Genomic DNA, 21,608 nt, shown 5'->3' on the forward strand with positions numbered 1-21,608 from the left:
CCTTGAAAATACAGTTGCCCCGGACCTTTCTGTCGTAGCCTCGTCTCCGCCACAACATATCACCTCCCCACAGATTTGTGATTATGCTTTCCAAAGGACCAGCTCAGGGGCGCCCGGGTGGCTCAGTCGGTTAAGCGTCCGACTTCAGCTCAGGTCACGATCTCGCGGTCCGTGAGTTCCAGCCCTACAGGTCATGATCTCGCGATCTCGGGGTCCTGCGGGGCTCTGGGCTGATGGCTCAGAGCCTGGAGCTTGCTTCCGATTCTGTGTCTCCCTCTCTCTCTGCCCCTCCCCCGTGCATGCTGTGTCTCTCTCTGTCTCCAAAATAAATAAACGTTAAAAAATTTTTTAAAAAGTAAATAAATAAAGGACCAGCTCTCCTACCCCCATCATAGCACTTCGACTATCCTAGGAATATCACTTTCGCTTCCTGGGAAAGACTGTACTTTTGGGGACCGTTGCTAGAGTTCATTGCATAGGGCTGCTGCACAAAGTTATATGGCTTAGAAACAACAGAAAGGTATTCTCCCATGGTTCTAAAACCTAGATGTCTGAAATGTGGCAGGGCTATTCGCCCTCTCTCTGAAGGCTCTAGGGGAGAATTCCTTCTGGCGTCTTTCTAGCATTTGGTGACAATCAGCACTGTTTGGCATTCCTCGGCTTGCAGATACATCGTTCCAATCTCTGCCTTGGCTGCACGTGGCTTCTCCCTCGGCGTCTATCTCTGTGTCTTTTTCTCTTCTTCTCGCAAGGACACTAGTTTTCCTGGAGTAAGACCCCATGCCACTCCAGTGGGAGACAAGACTCCAGGAGGCGTTTCATTTCAACGAATTCTGTTTGCAGTGGCCTTATTTCCAAATAAGGCCCCATTCTGGGGTTCCGGGAAAGAGGCGAATTTGGGGAAGACACTATTCAACCGGGCACACCCGGTATCACTGTGTTGTTTGTGGTACTTGCTTCTATCTTAACTTGTCCTACTTGCTTTCCTGTTTTGCTCTCTGATTGCCCCCCCCCCCCCCCCACTAAAACGGAAGCTCCGTGGGAACAGCTATCTCATCATTCTGCACCTAACACCATTTCTAGCGCACAGAAGGCACTCAAGACAGATTGGCTGCAAAGAGAAATGGAGGGAGGGAGCAAAGAAGAAAGAAACTTTCTGGGTTGACATTTTTAAGATGGTGCCTGGGAATCAAGAAAGGGCGCTCACAAAGGAGAGTCTTGTGTTTCCTAGCCTTCGAGTTTTTCAAACGAACTGAGACCTGGATTTTTTAATAAAATTATCTCACTAGCAAGTGTGGGCAATCAATTCAGTTTTTCAAAAGCTCAGCAGAGGCCCACCTCCCCGCCCCTGCCACCACCACCAAAAGGCTGCCTGTGACCGGAGGTAACCCTTGATTCCCACCCTCTGGGGAACGCGGCTCCTCGGAGTGTCTTTAGGAATCGGAAATTTCCAGTGTGGGTGGGAGCAAAATGGAACTCTGGTCCGTAGACTCATACGGGGAAGACTGAACCAAAAAGAGGCAAGGAACAGGTTCGAACACCTACAGTTAGGCCTACGCAAAGCAGACACCTTCTCTCCATTCCCAAGCAGGGATAAAGCATCCTTGACCTCAGTCGTAGCTTTGCCCAGGTCCTCTCCAAATATTTACATGAACTGTAAGGATCAAGGTGAAGGGAAAACCCTACAGCCTGGCTGCCCCTTCCCTTCCTTCAAACCGGGGGCTAGTCTTCAAATACCTCCCTCCCAAGCTCCCAGCACTACCTTCCCAAATCATAGTTAAGAATACCAGATGGGGTTCCAGTCGGGACTTGGGCAAGTTCTCTAAGCCTCAGTTTCCCCATCACTAAGATAAGGGCTAGGTCATACCTCAGCTTTGTACAAATTAGGGAAAGGCACTTCTTTTCCAGTGCAGCCCCAAGCCAAGGCACCAGCTTGATGAGCACAGAAAGACTGGAAGTCAGGACCCTCTTCGCCCCTCAGCCGGGTGCCTTTGTTCAGTGAGCAACCTGCACAACCATTCAGGGCCACCCTGGATAGTCTCTCCTTTGTAGACTTTACGTGTGATACTGTTTAACACTCATTATTGACACAATTATTGGGTAAATTATAATAAGGCAACACGTTTTTATTCAATCCTAATTTTTTTTTACATACTCTTCAACAGAGAATAGTATTAACTAAACCCTACGGCCCTGCGGCCTTTGGGGTCCTCAGTATGATTTCTCTTAGAGGCAGAGAATTAATACTGTTGAGTAATAAGAAGCATCCCCTTCTCAATTCTCCCATCTCTTCTGAAAAAGATCCAGTATTTAATAATTCCAATACTTGCTAATCAATACACACACACACGCACACACACACACGCACCCTCTCGAAGTGATTCCCGAGCAAGCACCGTGGCTCAAATGTTTTAGATCACTTGGTTTTAGTTGTTTTTTTATCTCTTCCCATTTCCCTTTATGGTGAGTAACACCCACTTTTCAATTTGCAGTAGCTGTATCGGGTTTTCTTTCCCAAAACATGTATTTAAGTATTTAAAATGAGTCAACTTAAGGAAAAATGTTAAACAATAGCAGAGGTGGTGGCGGAGGGCTTGAAGTTTGGGAAACTCAACACCGCTGACTCCAGACAGGCCCAGATCCTGATGTTTTCTCAGCTTTCCCAGTTTCGAGTTGGGAGGAGGCCGGCGGATGAGGGCAAACTGTCCAACACCCAGAGGTTCCCCGCTCCGCTGCGTCTGGAGCTGGGCATCCAGGCCTTTCTGACTGTTCCAGCAGTCGGTTCCCTCTGAGCTCGACTGGGAATTTGCTCCCTGCAAGTCCTGACTTTCATACACCTTCACCTCTTTGAGAGGCAGGGCCGGTCCTGTCTCCTGAGCTCTGGGGACCTTCTCAGAGAGAGACATGCCTCTAGAATGACTGGGTCCTCCAGGTCGGCTCTGTCAGGCTGAGCCCAGGCCGGAGCCCGGCACGGACAAGCCAGGGGCCTGTGGCAACCTTCCCTGGCCCAGCGAAGCCGCTGCGCCCTTCCAGATTAAGGAGTGAGTGGAGCCGGGGACACAATGAGGCTGTGTTTGATCCCGCGACGTGTCACTCATTTCAAACAATTCATTGCCACTAGACGACGACGTTGTCAGGCGCTAATTTCCTGGTGGCGCTCCATCACAGGCCTCGAAGCACCAGGGGAGGGGGGGGGCAGAGGCCCACGGGTCGGGGGCGCGAGGGAACCTTCGCGAGCGAGGCGGGGGTTCCCGTAACGAAGCTTTAATGAGGGGAGCGCGGCCGGCCTTTGTGGAGAAGCCCAAGGAGGCGGCGGCGGCCGGGCCGAGCTCTCCGAGAGGTCACTTCCTCCCCGGGGCCGAGCACCCGCGATCCCGTTGAGGGCCAGCTGCGGCCACCAGGCCGGGCGCCCGCTGCGGGCTCTCTTGGGCCCGCGCCACCCTCGCCGGCCCCGAATTGCGGCCGGAAACGGAGTATTTCCATGCAACAATGCAAACGCGCTCATTACCATCTCCTCAATATGCATGAAGAAAATGCACTAGGCTGGCCGAGCCCCATCACCGGCTCCGGCCTCGGCATCCAATAAGGCGACATATTCATCTCCCAAGATGGATGAGGAGGGGGCGCCGCAGGGAAGGCAGATCCACGGGGGGGGGGGGGGGGGGGGGGAGGGGGACGCGTCCCGGGGAGGAAGAGGAGAAGAGAGAAAATACAAGCGCAGCAGAGCCTGAGACGCAGACCAAGGAATCGGAGAAGGAAATAGATCAGGATGAACGAAAGAAAGAAAGGTGGATGGAGAAATGAGGGTGAGGGTGAGGGTGAGGGCGAGGGGCAGTCACAGAGGCAGACAGGGATAAAAACAGACAAAATAAGGGAAGGGGCAAGGAGCAAAACTGAGAAAAAGTAACTGCGAAGTGGTCCCGAGGAGCGGATAAAACAACGAAATGGGGAGCGCGCGGAGGAAAGAATGGAAATGAATGAGTTAGAAATCGAATACCCAGAAAGTGGGACAGACAGACACGGACGGGGAGAGGAAAACAAAGGAGAGGGAGGCAGTGAAACTGCTCAAGTCAGGTGGAAAAAGGATGATCGTGGAGAGGTAAAGAAAAATCAGATCACTTGCGCTGAAGGCCAGGTTTTCGATCCCGGCCATCCTGGGCGCTGCGCGTCGCGGGCCGCTCGGAGACGGGGGCCGAGGGCCAGGTGGGGGACGCGCGGGGGCGCAGCGGGGAGCCAGGGGCCGCCAGCCGGCCTCGCACCCCTCCTTGGGCTGCCCTGCAGGCTCCGGGGTGCCCAGGCCTGACTTGGGGCCCACTCTGCGCGTCGCGGCCCGCGGCCGCCGCGGCCGGCCGGGCGGCCTCTCCGTCGCCGAGAGCAAAGTTGGCAAAGTTTCTCCCAAAGTTTCCCCGACGCTTCTCGGGACGCAGGGACCGGCTCCGAGGCCCTGGCGGCTGGTGGGGAGCGGCAGCCCGTTCCGGGGCGGCTCTGGAGGCCGCCGGCCCGCGCCTCCTGGGATGCCCGGGGTCCGGATTCTGGCCTGATGCAAATCCCTCCCGGTGAGGACGCCAGGCCACGCACTCCGGGTGTCTGCAGGGCTGCTAATAGCGGAGAGAGAGAATGCGGGGGAGAGAGAGAGAGAAACAGAGAGAGAGAGAGAGAGAGAGAGAGAGAGAGAAGAAAAAAATATTCTCAGCTCAATTTAAGTCTCATGGAAAGGGCTTACAACTGTAATTAAATCATTAAATTCTTGTCTACGCTTCACAGAGCGGAGAGAAATTAACTTCCCACCAACCTCATTTTCTATTTGAACATGAAATAATGATTTTCTGCCCGTCTAATTACAAAGCCAACATCTGATCAAGCCAGCATCCAGAGGGGATTATCACATGCACGAGTATTAGACCTCATTACCAGCTTGAGTGCAAAATTATTACATCTTGTAATTGGATGGTGAGATTTATATACAGATCGGCCCGGTTTCTGTAAGATTGTAATTACAAGCTTCGTTGGTTAGCTACTTATCAGAACTTTGCAGGAAAACAAAACAAATGACTGAGGAAAACGAGCATTTCATTAACCTGTAACCCGAGCGCGGGGGGAGGGAGCGGTGGGAGCGTGCGCCGCGGCGTCTGCAGGAAGCGGAGGGATCGCCGGCCGCACTGCACCCGGGGATTTCGGTTCTGGGAGAGAAGGACTGAAGATGGGCCTCGGCGGGGAGACCTAGGGCGACAGCGGCGCCCCTCGACGGGGACGCGCGCGCACCGTGGGGCTGGGCGAGGAGGGGGCGGGAAGTGGGCCTGGGGGCTAGGTGCTCGCTTTCAGTGCGCGGCTCTGCCCTTGAGCCTGGCGGGCCGCGCGGCCCCCGGGCGTACGTCGGGCCGCGCGGCCCCGGGTGCGAGTCCAGCGAACGCTGCTGCGTGCACCAAACGTGTGCTAGGGACACCCTCTCCGTGCACTGCCACACTCTGGGCCGCGTAGAGAGAGCGCCTGCAGCAAGACTCCGAAGCGCTTTGTGCGCCGGGAACGTTGGAAGAAGGCGAAAAGACGGAGAAGCTTTTGTGTGCGGCACGTTTGTGCGCGCGTGCCTTTCCCAAATCAGCTTCCCGTGCACCTGCTTTTCCTCCCTGTGCGAGTGTATCACTTTGACCTCATCCCTTGGATTAAAAAGCTCTGGAAATGGTTCGGCTGTCCTCGAACCCCAGAGTTCAGTCCGGAGCCGGGTTCCGTTGGCCCGGTCGAGTTGGGGAGCCAGTGCCACGTCGGGGCTCGACCGCCTACGACGCTGAGTCCCGACGTGAAGCGCGGATCGCCGGGGCCAGGGCGGGGCTGATCTCTGCTGGACACTAGGGTAGCGAAGAGGCCGCTTCCGCCCGGGACCTGGGCGCCTTCTTGAGTACGCGGATGGGTTTGGAGGGGGGTGCCTTCGGGGCTATGAGCGCCCTTAGACCTTCGTGGTTGGGTCACTGAGAACAACCTCGTCCCTTTCCTGGCCTCTTTCCCGCCTGGCTCCACGCTGCCAGGTCAATAGTTGGTTAATGTGGAAGACGCGTCTCCGGGGCTCATGGTTTTTCTCTTATCCTTCTGGAAGAGCTGAGTTAAATAGCGAGCGTTTCATCCGGGCATTTACAGCGCAGCCCCAGAGTCCCCACCTCGGAACCTAGCTCTTGGCTCGCTCCGGTCTGGCGCCACCACTTTGCACACACTCTAGGGTTCAGGGCCGTCGAGGCTCGAGGTCTGACACCTAGGAAACAGTCCGGGAAATAATGTTACCCTCAATTTTGTCACCCCTGAAATCTTCCGCGAGAAGGTGAGCCCCATGACTCCCTATGCCATTTGGCTTCGAGGTTTAACTGCAAACGAAATCAGGCTCCGGGGAAACATTTCAAAGCCAGAGCTTCCCCTGATATCTCCTCCTCTGGGGAGACTCCAGCTAAGGCCAACGCCCGGTATCTGGAAGAGAAGCAGGTGGGGGAGAGGATACGGGAAAGAGCTCGACCGGATTTGAGGAATTTGAAAAGGCCACACAAGTCAGTTTCCCCAGTTGAACCCCCAAACCTGGACGCCCCAAACTTTCCCTTGTCTTCCACCCCATTTTTCTCCGGAGCCGCCGCCGGGTGCCAAGCCCCGTGGAAAGAAGGCGGGGGGTGGGGGGGGTGGGGGGTGGGAGTGATGGGCGAGGTCAAAACTGGGAGTTCATTCCTCAACTGGAATGCCCAAAGCTGCTTGGACCAAAGATAGCCCGGGCCCCTCACTCTGATGGAATTCGGATTCAATTGCCCACTCCGTCAGCGCGCGGCGGCCAGTTTCCGCCTCGAAGACCGAACTGGCCACTCCAGGACAGAGTCGCCGCCTCCGTGTTGTCCCCGGAGCGCTACCGCTGCAGGTCTGGCCTGCGCGTCAGTCGCAGCCGCGGCCTAAAGCTTTTAGCCCAGAGCCTCTACGATTCCGGGAATTTCAATCCCGCTGTCGGCTGCACGCCCTAATCCGTGAAGGTGGGCGTTCGGATACTGGGATTTCAGGTTTGATTTAGGAAATATTCCACTGTGGGACCAAAAGTCTTGCCTCCCATTCCCACCCGAGACGGTGATAGGATCCTTACAGAAAGAAAACGTGTTGGCACGGTGACCGGGGAGCAGGGGAAGGGGTAGTGAAAGGAAGGATGTCTACAGACCGAAAATTCCAATATACAAACTTCTCGGAGCGCTCTGGGAAAGTTCCTGGAGCCTCAGCCACCCGCTCTCTGCTCCTCCACCATCGCACACCCGCTTAGGGCACCGGCAGGCTCCACTTCCCAGTCGTGGCTCCCCAGGATCCCCGGGGGCGGGAGTGGGGGGGGCGGCGGGTGTCCACACTTCAGTCCCTGCAAATGCAGAGCCCGCCATTTCTAATAAGAGATTCGCACCCGGACACAGGAGGGCGTTAAAGTGGCCGGGTAGGGGTCTGTTTCGCTCCCCTGGGCAATGAGATGGCCTTTGAAGATTCGAGCGGGGCGCACCCCTTCACCCCTCGCGAAATTCTTCTGGCTTTTTTTCCTACGCCGCGGACAGTGCCTGGGGTCTAGAGGTGCGAGCCGAAAAAAAGGGTCCGGGCGAGGAAAGCCCCAGCGCCTGCCCTGGACCGGGATCTGGTCCCGACCCAGGGCCCCGCGCTGGGGCGGGGGGAGAGGTACCGAGGGCGGGCGGCGGGGAGGGGCGAGCTGACCCCGTCCTAACCCGCGTCCCCAGCGCCCTCCCCGCTCCCCCTCCCCGCGCAGGCCGGAGGGGGCGGGCAAGGACTCCCAGCGCCCGGGCTCGCGTCCCCGCCCCGCCCCGCCCCGCCCAGCGCGCCGTATCCTCCGGGGTGGGCGGGCCCCGCCTGGAAGGCGCCCAGGCGATTGGCGACTCGGGAAGGAGACGCGAGGAAAAGTCGAATAAGAGGGCGCGACGTCAGACCCGAGATTTGGGGAAGGGCAAGGGAGGAGGTGAGGGCGGGGACGGACACACAGACTTAGACACGGATCCACGGACTCACACCCCCGCACAGCACCCTAAGTGTCCCCAACTTTAGGCCGCCTGAGCCCAGGGCGCCGAAGCAGGGGCTGGGGGTGGGGGTGGGGGGGGGAGTGTCGTGCGAGCAGAGAGAGTGAGATAAAAACAGGGGTGAAGAAAGAGTGAAGGGAGCAGAAAAGGGAGAAGAGCGAAAGGAATAGAGAGAACGGAAAGGAGAGAGAAAAGAGTTTCCGATCGTCCAGGAGAGTGAAGGAGCCCGAAGGAGCGGAAGCGATCCTAGGGGGGAAGAGGAGCGCTGAGAGGGAGGGGAGAGAAGGGCGAGGAGGGGAGTACAAACTAGAGGAGGGTGAAGGAAGCGAGGCGCGACACGGCTCGGGGAGAGGAGGGCAGTGAGGAGCGAGGCGCGGGCAGAGGCGGCTCGGACTGCCGAGAGGAGGGAGCGCGGCGCAGAGAGGAGGGGCTTGCGGGCCCGTAGAAATGTCAATCAGAGCCCGGAGCCCCGGGAATCTCCGCCAATCTGTTCGGACCTGACCTGGCTCCTCGCCGCCGCCGCCGCCGCCGCCGCCGCCGCCGCGAGCAGATCAATAGGCGAACGCGGAGCGCTGCGCAGCGCGGGAGGCAGCGCGGCCCAGCCCGGCCCAGCCCCCGATGCGCGCAGGGAGCCCGCGGGCGGCGCTGAGCTGGGCGGCCCCAGTGGGGCCGGGCCCCCTCCCTCCGTCCGTGCCCCGCGGGCCACCATGTCCTTCCCCCAGCTCGGATACCAGTACATCCGCCCGCTCTACCCACCCGAGCGCCCGGGGGCCGCCGGCGGCGGCGGCAGCGCTGGGAGCCCGGGGCGGCCCGGGGAGCCGGAGCCTCGGAGCTGGCCGCCTCGGGGTCCCTGTCCAACGTGCTCTCCTCCGTGTACGGGGGCGCCCTATGCCGCGGCGGGCGGCGGCTGCCGCCGCCGCCCAAGGCTACGGTGCCTTTCTGCCCTACGCCGCCGAGCTGCCCATCTTCCGGCAGCTGGTAAGCGCCCAGGGAGCCGGGAGTGGGGCGGGGGGAGGGTTTGGGAAGCTGGGGCGCGGGACGAGGTGGAGCGCGCGGGAGTAGACTAGCGGGGCCCAGGCCGGGAGGGTGGAGGCGGCGACGGCCAGGGCGGCTAGGGCTCACCCGCGCTCCCTCCGCGCGTGTCCCTTCCTTCTCCATGTGCGTACAGGGCGCGCAAGTACGAGCTGAAAGACAGCCCGGGGGGTGCAGCATCCGGCCGCGGCCGCCGCGTTTCGCACCCGCACCCCGCCTTCTACCCGTATGGCCAGTACCGAGTTCGGGGGACCCGTCCCGTCCCAAGAACGCCACCCGGGAGAGCACCAGCACGCTCAAGGCCTGGCTGAACGAGCACCGCAAGAACCCCTACCCCACCAAGGGCGAGAAGATCATGCTGGCCATCATCACCAAGATGACCCTCACCCAGGTGTCCACCTGGTTCGCCAACGCGCGCCGGCGCCTCAAGAAAGAGAACAAGATGACTTGGGCGCCCCGCAGCCGCACCGACGAGGAGGGCAACGCTTACGGGGAGCGAGCGCGAGGAGGAAGACGAGGAGGAGGACGAAGAAGACAGCAAGCGCGAGCTTGGGAGCTGGAGGAGGAGGAGCTCGTGGGGGAGGAGGAGGACACGGGGGGGCGAGGGCCTGGCGGACGACGACGAGGACGAGGAGATCGATTTGGAGAACTTAGACGGTGGCGACCGCGGGGCCTGAGCTGGCCTTGTCTGGGGCGGCACACAGGGACGGCGACCTCGGCCTGAGACCCATTTCAGACTCCAAGAATAGCGACTCGGACGACAGCTCGGAGGGCTTGGAGGAGCGTCCACTGCCCGTGTTGAGTCTGGCCCCGGCGCCACCGCCGGTGGGCCGGGCGGTTCTGCCGTCTCCGCCCTCGCCTCCTGCAGGCCTGGACCCCTGCGCTCCCGCACCACCGCCCGCCTCAGCCCTGCAGAAGCCCAAGATCTGGTCCCTGGCCGAGACGGCCACAAGCCCGGACAACCCGCGCCGCTCGCCTCCGGGCGCGGGAGGTTCTCCCCCGGGGGCAGCCGTCGCGCCCCCAGCCCTGCAGCTCTCTCCGGCCGCGGCAGCCGCCGCGGCTCACAGACTCGTCTCGGCGCCGCTGGGCAAGTTCCCCGCTTGGACCAACCGGCCGTTCCAGGCCCTACGCCGGCCCACGCCCGCACCCCGCTCTCCCTGCTGGGCTCGGCCCCTCCACACCTGCTGGGACTTCCCGGAGCCGCGGGCCACCCGGCCGCCGCCGCTGCCGCCTTCGCTCGGCCGGCGGAGCCCGAGGGCGGAACAGGTGACTACTGAGCGCCGAAGCGGAGGAAGGGGGTGGGTTCTGGGGTCGCGCCGGGGGCGGACGGAGATGGCAGGACCCCGGGGGGTGGGCGCGGGGCGCTTTCCACCCCCGCGCCCGCCTCCCGCGGCCCTGAGTGCCGGCGTGGAGCTCTCTAAAGGCCCTCCTTTTTCTTCCCCGCTTGCCTTAGATCGCTGTAGTGCCTTGGAAGTGGAGAAAAAGTTACTCAAGACGGCTTTCCAGCCCGTGCCCAGGCGGTAAGAGACCCCGCGGTAGGGGCGGACGGTGGGACAAGCAAGTGGGGGAGGAACGGACGCGGAGCACTGGAGGCTTTTGCCCCCGAGGAATGCAGCCGGGACGTGCTTTAAAAGGGGGACCAGACACACACTCCTCCGTAGCGCCCGCGGGCCCAGAGAGGCCTCGGGCAATCCCAGCCCGGCACCCGGGCGCGGCCCAGGGTACGGCGCGCGCGGGTAGGAACCCGGGCCCCCGCCGGGCCAGCGGCGACTCTGGGAAGCCCACCTGGCGGCCTTCGAGCCGGGACCTCGGGTCCCTACTCCTTCCCAACCTTCTATAGTTAAACCGGAAGCCCAACATCTACAGCTGGACATCATCTGACACTGAGACACCTCCCAGTCCCCCGGCCTCAGTCCCAGGTTGGGTGTCCCAAATCCTAGGCAGCGTCGGTGCCCCGAACTCTCACTTCCTTTGCTACCACTGCTTCTCTCTTCCAGGCCCCAGAACCACCTGGATGCCGCTTTGGTCTTATCGGCTCTCTCCTCCTCCTAGTACTTATTTTTAAAAATTTTCAATCGTTGTAATAATTGTAAAAAAAAAAAAAAAAACCACAAAACTCTCTGTATAGTTATGACTTGTAAGCATGTCCGTGTATGAATACCTAAGAAACAAAACTAAGCAAAAAGAAAAAAAGAAAAAAAAAAAAAAGAAATAAACCAAGTTCCCTCAGTCCTCCCCAAGTGGCTTCTGTACCCCACATTAGCTGAGTTTGTGAGGGTTTTTCTGGTTGATGTTGTTCGGTTGATTTTGGGAGGTGGAGTTGCCGTGAGAATAAGAGTGTCTGACTTTTTTTTTTGTATATACAGAAAAATGTACATATGTGTGAACCAAATTGTACAAGAAAGTATCTATTTTTGGCTAAATAAATGAGCTGTTGCCACTTTGACTATAACCTGCCTGTCTGCCCGCCCCCCTCCCCTCCACGGAAGGATCTATTTGGTTTTTGTTTTGTTTTGTTTTGTTTTGTTTTGTTTTATCCGCTGCCCCCGCTCCCCATGTTTGAAGAGTCGCCGGAATCAGCGGGAAAAGATCGACAGTCAGGACCCAGGACCGTGTGATCACAAGAGTGCAGAAGCCAAGGAGATACAGAGGTGGCGGGGCTGGGGGCACCGCTGGAGGTGAGGCAGCTGGAGAAGTAGCTGAGGTGCCCCAGGGAAAGGGCAGAGGAGACAGCTGGGGGGAAACCGGAGAAGATGCCCTCCGAGGAGCCTGGGGAGTTGGGCCCACCCGGTCGGTCCACTGGATCAACCCTGGGGTTTGGGGCCTGCTCGGATGGCATGGCAGAAAGACCCAGAGAAGGGTCTGGATGCAGAAAGGTTAGGTTGGGGGTTCTCATCAGTCCCGCGCCCCCATTCTTAGATAGGCACAATTGAGGTTCTCTGAGTCTTATGTCAGGGCATGTGCAAGTTCAGTTCAAGCCCTTTCCAACCTCAATGCACCCCCAGACTCCTCCTTACAGATGCGAGGGTGTGGGGTGGCGGTGAATAGGGGTTGCGTATGGAGGAACAGCGACCCGGGGATGCACAGCATTTCCTCTTCGTGACGTGCCCAGCCCGAATTGAAAGTGGGGGGACCTGAGTCCCGGTGGCCTCTGTGCATCTTGGCACCCCAGCGGGTTTTCCCCCCAAGTGCCCTGGAAGGATAGCTTTCTAGGGTGCTGGTGGAGGGTGCGGGGGTGTTGGGGCCTCTGTACCTATCCAGCCAGGATTCCGGCTTGGGGCCTGTCAGGGGGTGGGCGGGCCGGGGGGAGGGAGCCGGGAAATTTGGGGCTGGAGCTCCCTCTACAGGACAAAAGGGCCACTCAGCGCCTGCCTCCGCGGCCTCTCCAGCCAGGCCTGGCCTGGCTGCCCGCTGGCCGCCCCGTCCTCGCCCTCTTGTTTTCTCTTTCAGTCCGACAGCCTTGCCCAACTTTGATTTGAACAAGTTGTAGGGAGCACTGGAAGAGTGCCGCCTGGGGCACGAAGTGAAGGGTACCTTTTTTTTTTTTTTTTTTTTAAATTTTCCTCCTCTTTGGTTAGTCAATTTAGTTAGTAAATTTTATGGTTAGTAAGTTTCGTCCCGTGTGGAGCCTGTGACAGTCTCGTGGCTCCCCTGGGAGGTTTGGGCAGGGCTCGAACGCCTGAAGCCACAGAACAAAGCACGGAATTGTATGTATTGTACAGCTCCAGGTTCCGCAGGAGCCTGGCCCACATGGGGACCCATCCAGGCTGGGGGGGAGTGGGGACAGCTGCCAGCGGGCACCCCCCGGGGAAACCCCACTGAGGCTGGATAGGCGGGGTATGGTGGGCCCTCCAGGGGCCAGTGGGTCTGTTGGTGGCCAGTGTGTTAGTCCGTGGCCTTTCACAGAGGCCTGGTGAAGCAGAGGCTGACATCTGGGCAAAGACATTCGGAGGCTGGGACTCCCCCTCCGGCCCCTTCCCCAGAGGTGGGAGATGTTTCTCTGGCTCCCTCCTCTCCCAGCTCTTTATTAATGGTGTTTACAGGTCCAGACTCCTTCCCAAGACTTAGATACAGGCTGTGGTTCAGCTCAGGCCCTGGCCCCATGGAACAGGCTTCAACTGCCTGGGTGGGCCTTGAACCTCAGAGGCCAGGGCCTTGGAGGCAGGCAGAGGCCTCCGCTAATCAGCATGAGTGTCTTTAGGGGGACAGCACGCCTGATAGCCTGTCAGCTATGGCCTCACAAGCTTCTCTGTCGCATAGACCTAGTTCCCCAGTCTACGTCCCTTGAATCTCTGAGCAGATAATTAACTTCGCTGTGCTGTATTTCCTCATCTGTGCAATGGGAATAATCATGCCTACCCCGCCAGGTGGATGTGCCCACGAGAGACAGAGGCTGTCCAGGCCTGGCATGTGGTAGTGAGGGTGACATAGCTTTAGTATCACTAACGTTCTATTCTAGAATCTCAGTCCCCTCTCTTCGACTCTGGACGGTATTCAGCTCACCCGCTCCCATCAGCCATAACAGTGAGGCGTCTGCCTCCAGGCATCTCAGGACCCAGCTCGAGAAAGGAAACTCCCCAGGCAGGGGTGATCGGGGAGAGGGGTGATGGCAGAAGTCCGGCAGCCTTTCCACACGGAACGTCAGCCCAGGGAGGAGAAAATGCATCTGGTCACAAGGAGAGGGGTGTGGAGAGGCCAAGCCGAGCTTGCGGAGGTCGGATCCCCCGTCCTCGGTGGCTCTGCCGTGAAATCCCCACGGCCTGCTCACCTCTTCAGCCCGGCTCATTCCGGGGATAATGGTCCTTGGATGAGACCAGTCCCGCCCCCCCCCTGAAGGGGCAGTGTGTGGACGTGCCGAGGAGAGCCGGGAAAACCTGGGAGCGGGGAGTGGCCACTCCCGTGTATTTGTAGCCTCTCGGTCGCACAGAACACACAGGCCCTTCAAATGGCCCCAAAGTGACCCCCCAAAAGGTAACGCCGTCCAAACAAAGAAACCTAAAAAAGGGGAGAGGAGGCCGCTCCCCTCCACATTCACCAGGGAGCTGGTTCCGGGTCCTCCTCCCTGAACCGTCCCCTCGTCCCCTCCCTCTCCCCCTTTTCAGGGACCCCAGACACTGCCTCCATCCATCCTTTATTGTGTGGCCCTCAAATTTTAAAAGGGGAAAGGAAGCCGGAAGGGCAGGGCTCCCAGAGAGAGAGAGAGACACACACACACAGAGAGAGGAGGAAGCCAGAGAGAGAAGAGAGAGAGAGAATACATGGGAATCTTACCCTGGGTCCTGATTAAGCTTCAATTAGAAATAAAATATGTCAATCACTCCGCCTGGAAGGGGTGCCGGCTGTCGTGGCTGGTTATGCAAAGCACGCCAAGGTGTGTGGGGATAATCAATTAGGTCAGAGGAAGGAGTGTATGTCACCACGTCCCTCATTATCTGCATGCAGCCAGAGGTGGGGGTGCATCACCGGGCCAGCGAGCCAGAGGAGAATAAAATTATCTCCCTAAGTGATGGCCCATTCGCGGTTTCCGATTGAATTTATTTTCACCGGCATACAGGGAGGAGGAAGCCGGGTCCAGGCAGAGGGCAATATGGAAAAGTGAGTGCAGCAGAGGCTTCCCGGAGGGGAAAGGGTGCTTCGGCCACTCACCTGTCTGAGGAGAGGGCTGGTGGTCTCCAGGCCGCCTGGAGGGTCCCCTGTCTCAGGCCTGAGTTGTGGAAGGTTCAGCAGCAGGGATCAAAGGCTTGGATAGAAATTGGATGCCAGACGCCTTCCCTGATTTGTTGGGACTTTCCATCAGGAACTCCAGCATGGGGCCTCATTATTTGTATCCTTCGAGAAATGTTCTCTGCGTCCTGTAACTCCCGGTTGCACGTACCCTCTGCCTCTACCAAATGACAAAGGACAATGGCAGGTGTGTACCAGTTGTGTCTGTGGCCAGAGATAACTCCGACTCGAGTGGAGGAAAGTGCCATCCCGACTCGGGCCTCCAACTTCACCGTCTGCAACATAGAGGGGATCGGATTAGACAAATTTGTTCCAAGCCAAAGGTCTCTAGTACGAGGCGTCAATGGAGGGGGCCCATAACCTCTCCAGCTACTGTCTCCAGATCCTGATTTGCCACTGTCTTCGGAACCAGCCAGCCAACGTGACCACATTGAAAGTCTCCGTGTCTTGCGTGGCCAGCCTAGCTTTAATGCACCTGCTTCCCTCAGAATGGAGGCTCCAGCCCCTCCAAAGACCATCCTGATTGTTTGCATGGGAACCCCCCCCCCCCCGCCCCGCGGCATCTCTCCCTGATGGCAGAAGGGGTGAGTACCCAGGGCAAGATGGGGAAGAGGTCCTAAGATAGAGCAGTGGTTCTCCACTAGGCGGTCCCCACGCTCCCAGGACATAAGGCAACGTGTGGAGACATTTTCCAATTGTCATGCCTGGATACGGGTGCTACTGGCATCTCTTGGGTGGAGACCAGGGATGCCGCTCACACCAAAGATACCGTCCCACGAGGCACAGGCCAGCCCCGCCAACAGAGAGTGATGGGGCCCAAGGTGTCAACAACGCCGCCGTTGAGAAACCTAGAACCCGAGGGAGGGGAGAGGTGTCTGAGAGCAACTACAGCAGGTGTTTTCTCCCAGAAACCACAGCTCTGTGGAGAGACACGTTCAAGAAGGAGGCCAAGTGGGGCCGCTTGCCTGCTCTTGAAAAACTTTTGGCCCCGGAAGGGGGCAATGGGGATGAGAAAGCATCAACAGGAAACTTTGTCCGCCTAAGAAAAAGAAAAGTGGGTTTCAACTCCCTGAGCCTCTGGAGGTGGGGCCGTCTCAGGACAGAGAGATTGAGAGAGAGAGAGAGAGAGAGAGAGAGAGAGGGAGAGGGAGAGGGAGAGGGAGACAGAGTCATCTCCAAAGAGGATGTGTGTCTGGAAAGTTGGGGCCTTTCTCCCTGGATATTTATATCAGGAGCAGGTTACGGGAATGTTCTCACAGATGAAAGCCCGACTCCTGTGGTTTCGCCTCCTGATTATTGCCACCTCTTAACTGCTGCCAGGCTTTCCTGCACTTAAACGCGTCTATTTATTTACTCGCTTATTTTACCCCGGGGTGCCTGTGTGCGTGTGTATGCCTGTGTGTGCGCCTGTGTGCGTGGGTGTGTGTCCCGTGTCAGGGAGCAGGAAGGAGACAAAGGCAGGGTAAAGTCTTACTCGGGGGGCCGGGGCCCGTCTAGGCCGGGAAGGCTATGATTTCATGGCTTTTGTGCCCCTGGCGAGCCCCGCAATCTCTCACTGCTCCGGGCTGCTAACAAGTGGGCCCACAGCCCTCCGGGGCCTTTGGAGTTCACTCATCTGAGAGATTGGGCTTTTCTCAGCCGCTCAGATTTATTTTGCTAAAGTTACAGGGCAATTATGGAAATGCGCCCTTTGAAGCTGGGCTGATTTCTCTTTATTTTCTTCTCCCTGACAAAGCAGCACTTCCCTGCCTCTTGTGGGCTTTTTTTTTTTTTCCTTTTCCTGCTCTCTCTCTCTCTCTCTCTCTCTTTCCTCTCTCTTTTTTTTCCTGATAATTCTTAGATAGCGGGAGTTTCCAGGGGTAATTTGAAAAACATCTTTTGAACAGTGATAAAAATGTGTGTAGATTAAAATGATGTTTACTATTGATTTTAACGTTATGGGTTGTGTGTGTGCGTGTGTACGTGTGCGTGTGCGCGTGCATGCGTGTGTGTGCGCGCGCGTGTGTGTGCGCGCGCGTGTGTGTGTGCGTGTGCGTGTGCGTGTGTGTGTGTTTGTTTTAATGGGATTCTGATAGCCAGGCGGGGAAACATGAATTAATGATAGCAAGAGACAGGTCTCCCGTGCCCCGGTTGTGGGCCGGGGACAGTCTCGCCAGCCTGAGGCCCGGAGTGGGGAGGCCCAGGGCAGCCTGGCAGGCCACCTGGTTGGCCAGCAGACTGGCCCAGCCACCTGGGGCTCCCCCCCTCCCCGGGCCCCCGGAATGCATCCCTCCACAAATTTAACAGGATGGACACCCTGATCCCCTTTCCTCACACCTCAGGAGTAACGGGCCCAGACCCAACAGGGCTGTGTTTTCTGGGCTTTGTACATTATTTATCACTGGAGCGCGGAATCTGGAGGCTCCGTGTGAACCGACCCAACTTATTCCTCTTCTGTCGCCCCACTTTGCTTGACTTGACGCAAGGGTGTTGAGGAAAAGTGTCTGAGGCCAGATGGTGTCGGCCTCCGTGTTCGTGAGGCCTTCGATGGAGAATGTGGCCTGCTCAGTGTGTGGGAGCCTCGGTTTCTATTTTTTCGAGTGGCTTTGAAGTTCTCTTTGTCCATATTTTTCTTTGCTCCTCCCTCCCTCCCTCCCTTCTTGTCTTTGGGGGCGAGTGGCTCATTATCTGTATACAAACACCAACGGGAAGTCTCATCACCTTCAAGAGCTGGGCGTCGGCCTCAGCGGCCAGAGTGGGGGCCTTGCCACCTCCTGTTTCCTTTACCCTATTTCAAAAAATAAAATAAATGGGGCCCCTGGGTGGCTCAGTCAGTTAAGTGTCTGACACGGGCTCCGGTCATGATCTCATAGGTCGTGAGTTCCAGCCCAGGAACTTAAACACGTCAAAAGCACGGAGCCTGCTTGGGATTCTCTCTCTCTCGCTCTCTCTCTCTCTCTCTCTCTCTCTCAGAATAAGTAAATAAACTTTAAGAATTAAAAAATAAGTAAAATACAATCAAACAAATGAAATGGAGTCCAGTGCTTACTAATTGATAGGCCTGACCCCTCACTGCCCTAACCACTTTCCATGAATTTTAGTTAATGTTCACAACCCCCCACCTCGGGGGGACCCAGTGAAGAAATTAAGGCCTAAAGAGAAGTTCAGCTTAAGAGACTCTTCTGGTACCAGGCAGAACATTCCATAGGGTATGCTCCTGTCTGAATGTACAAGGGGCTGGTGTGGTTGCCTCAAGGAAAAGACCCCGGCAGCTGGGGGTCAAGGACAGCAGGAATATTTTTCAGTCTCTGTCCCTTTGCTCCCTTTGGACCGTGTGAACGTGTCAGTTCTTCAGAAAGCTTTTTTTTGTTTTTAAATAACTGAAATGTGCGAGAGCGAGGGAGTGTGTGAGACACAGACAGACAGACAGAAAGCAGCTTCCCTGGATCTTACATCATTCATTCATTCACTGACACCCCCCCAGATAGTCCTCAAGTACCTGTATACTTGACCGTGCCCCTTCGGGTGGTTCCTGCCATCAAATTGCCTTGGACCCGAGCCTGGCTCCAGTGCTCCCCGACGGTGACCCCGAGCTTCGGACCGCCCCTCTCTGAGCTTTGCTCCCTCATAAAACAGAAAGAGTAATTATAATTTTACTGCCCTTGCTGGCTGTTGAGAGGATTAAATGAGTTAATCTGCACTTGGGACAATGCGCCATGCATAAGGATTTGCCTCGTGCATGTGAGTTACCTAATAAATTTACAAATATTATTTGTATTCATTATCCCACCAACCTCAGTCAGTAGGTGTGAGGGTCCCCGTTTTCTAGCGAGGTAAACCCCAACTCAGCCGTTCAACAAGGGAGAGCCAGCACTCTGATCAAGATGCTCGTTAGCCCTGGAGTCTGTCCCTCAACTGTGACACGACTTTGCTCCTGCGCCATGTGCCCCCCTGATTCGCTTGGGCCTGAACCTGTCCTGGGTGGGCCGAGACCCTATGTAGCCCCCGTATGCCCCCCTCTCACTGCGGCCCACCGTTCCTGCCACGGAGCCAGTGAAATGAGAGGGCGTGTGAGTGGCTGTGTCACAGGGAGGACCTTGCAACCTGCTGTCTTTAAGTTAAAAACCCGGGGGGCGCCTGGGTGGCTCAGTCAGTTAAGCGTCGGACTTCAGCTCAGGTCATGACCTCGCGGTTTGCGGGTTCGAGCCCCGCCGAGCTCTGTGCCGGCCGCTCGGAGCCCGGAGCCCACTTCGGATTCTGGGTCTCCCTCTGTCTCTCTGCCCCTCCCCCGCTCACACTCTGTCTCGGTCTCTGTCAAAAATAAATAAACATGAAAAAAAATTAAAAAGAAATAAATAAAAAGAAACACGCAAGAATTTTAAGTAAGTACAGGACAGGATGAGGATCTCTGTCCACTCGTTCAATTCCTTCTCACCTTCTGTCCTGGTGGAAAGGGGCTTTCTATAGAGTTCTGAGCCAGCGTTTTCCTGGAAGAGGCCATCCATATTAGCAAAAGGAAGGATAGTCCTCCTTCCAGCACTTTCTACTGAGCACTTTCTACAGTAGCATCGACAGGGGAGCTTGTTAGACGTGCAGACCTCCAGGCCCCTCCCAGAGCCACTGAATCAGAATGTGCATCTTCCGAGGAGTCCGTGTGTGACGGGTGTGCATAGTGACGTGTGAGAAGCGCCAGTCCATAAGCTCTTTGGTAAAGCATGTGGCCCTTCCAGAATGGAATGTTCTCGAACATTCTCCGGGACTTGGACCTCCGTGGGAGGGGCAGGATGGAGGATGCGGGAAGGAGAGTGGCGGGGGAGGAGGGGGGGCAAGGAGGAGGATGGGAAGAAATGAGAGAGGTCAAGGCCAGGGGTTGACCTGCAGCTGAAGTTATCAGGAGTGAAGACATATTTTGCCCCTTCTTCTATCTTTAAGCATGGCCCAGGTTGGCTGTGAGTGACACTGGGCTCCTCGCGGCCACAAGCCCTTCCAGATACTTCACAGCACGGGGGTATAGGCACTTAGAAAACGTGGGTTTTGTTAATAGCTGGTTTCCTGCAGCGTGCCTCCCCGCTGATCCCCACTAAACTCGGGTGCGGCTCCTGAAGAGAGGGGAGAGTCCACATGAAGGTCTGTGTTCGTCGTCTACTGCCACATAACAAGTCACCCCCAAAACACAGTGGCATGAAACAAGCACGTTCTGCTTGTTCCGTTGTAAAAACCCGAGGAAGAGCCCTGATTGCCTCAACTCGGTCATGTGTTTGTTGCTGGGCCAATCACAATGGCCAGGGGCGTGGCAGGAACAGGAAGTTGAAAATGAAGGTGTTCCCTTCATAGAAAGGGCAGACAATCAAGTCACATCTAACACGTCTGCCGTTGAACTCCCAGGTGAGTTTGGTCCCCATGTCAGGTTCTGCACTGCCAGTGGGAAGCTGCTTGGGATTCTCTCTCTCTCTCTCTCTCTCTCTCTGTCTCTCAAAAAAAAAATAAATAAATAAATAAATAAAAGAGACAGAAAAGAAAGAAACCTGGGGAGTTCCACCATCTTGGGAAGGCAACAAAGGACAGAAGAACGGGGTTGGCCTGGGGGACCTCCTGGGGACCCATGTTTTGCTTAAAGTTGATAGAACTTTAGGGCTTGGCATCCCCCTTTCCCCCCCGTTATCCCTCTACCTCTCTTCCCCTCTTATACTTGAACCTGAGCTGGGAGACGCACCTTCGGGCTGGGGGTTCTCTTGGCGCTGGGTGCATCCCAGGGCCTCGGATCAGTGAGCCCTCGGGAAATAGTCACTGACAGCCTTGCTGCTTTGCACTGTTGTGATACCGTTAGGCCTTTCCTCGCGTCCCTTCCGGTCGTTAGGGACATCTTGTGCAAATATTTTATAAGATGAGAATCATTAAGCCGTCTAAATGCAAATGTGATTTTATAAAAATATTTTAACAATTACAAAATATAACAAGTTTAAACAGAGTTAATTATAAAGCACAGTCACCACATTTTCGTACCTGTGGTGCCAAAGCAAACACTAAAGTATGATCATTATCAAATATGGTAGGAGCGGGGCGCCTGGGTGGCTGAGTCGGTTAAGCGTCCGACTTCAGCTCAGGTCACGATCTCACAGTTCGTGAGTTCGAGCCCCGCGTCGCGCTTTGTGCTGGCAGCTCGGAGCCCGGAGCCTGCTTCGGATTCTGTGTCTCCCTCTCTCTCTGCCCCTCCCCTGCTCACTCTCTGTCACTCTGTCTCTCAAAAATAAACGTTAAAAAAATTAAAAAAAAAAAAAAAGACGGTAAGAGCTGCCCTTTGTTCAGTTCTGCCACGTGATAGGGACTTGTCCTCAGCTCTTCTATGCAAAGTCAGCAAGAGAATATGGTTTGAAGGCGACAGTCATTCCATTTGTAGTTGTCCTGTGTCCTCTCCCTGCCATACCTGAGCACCCTAGATCTACACCTCCTGAGGGTGCAGTCAGGACTGTTCGTGAGGGCAGACAAGGCTGGGGAGCACTGTCACATGCTCTCGCTGATTTTCCTAATTTCCTTTATTATCCACATACCATCCAGGCCAGGAGGTCTCCACACCGGGGTCTGTCCTCCCGGCAAGGCTCCTGACCTTTTGTGTCCTGGAACACAGCGGAAGAACAAGATGGCATGGCCCGGCTGGAAATAGTACTTGGGAAAAGGCCATAGGCTCGACTGCTTGCTCCGCAGCACGCAGAAGGGCCATTGCCAAAAAATCTAATTATCCAGAAATGTGGAACAAAGACACTGCAGGAGAAAGGGGCTGAGCAGAAGGGCGGTGGAAGGCGGGCAGAGACAGAGCCGGTCTGATGGGTGGGCGGTGTCCCTCTCTGTCAGTGGCAA

General features: G+C 56.8%; 2 protein-coding genes and 1 long non-coding RNA gene across 3 annotated transcripts; 1 reads left to right on the forward strand and 2 right to left on the reverse strand.

Annotated features, from left to right (window-relative positions):
* Positions 1-2,128: 2,128 nt before the first annotated feature.
* LOC125152545 (translation initiation factor IF-2-like) lies at positions 2,129-8,727 on the reverse strand. Its single transcript, XM_047834632.1, has 3 exons — positions 8,521-8,727; positions 5,079-5,315; positions 2,129-4,598 (listed from the first exon to the last, which is right to left on the reverse strand). The coding sequence occupies exons 1-3, from the start codon at positions 8,725-8,727 to the stop codon at positions 4,116-4,118; spliced, it is 927 nt and encodes a 308-aa protein (XP_047690588.1). The 3' UTR covers positions 2,129-4,115.
* On the forward strand, positions 8,056-11,112 carry IRX3 (iroquois homeobox 3). The gene is given in 14 exon segments (XM_053447902.1): positions 8,056-8,824; positions 8,827-8,910; positions 8,913-8,996; positions 9,197-9,217; positions 9,219-9,249; positions 9,252-9,295; positions 9,298-9,540; positions 9,542-9,601; positions 9,604-9,645; positions 9,647-9,709; positions 9,711-10,164; positions 10,167-10,316; positions 10,504-10,570; positions 11,048-11,112. Coding segments are annotated over 14 exon segments (1,497 nt in total). The 5' UTR covers positions 8,056-8,725; the 3' UTR covers positions 11,103-11,112.
* Positions 11,113-14,629: 3,517 nt separating this feature from the next.
* Positions 14,630-19,342, reverse strand: LOC125153733 (uncharacterized). The gene is made up of 3 exons (XR_007147550.1): positions 19,189-19,342; positions 18,253-18,377; positions 14,630-15,049 (listed from the first exon to the last, which is right to left on the reverse strand). It is a non-coding gene; the product is annotated as an uncharacterized LOC125153733 (long non-coding RNA).
* Between the last annotated feature and the right edge of the window lie 2,266 nt (positions 19,343-21,608).

Source organism: Prionailurus viverrinus, chromosome E2, assembly GCF_022837055.1.
Source record: "Prionailurus viverrinus isolate Anna chromosome E2, UM_Priviv_1.0, whole genome shotgun sequence".
Classification (NCBI taxonomy): domain Eukaryota; kingdom Metazoa; phylum Chordata; class Mammalia; order Carnivora; family Felidae; genus Prionailurus; species Prionailurus viverrinus.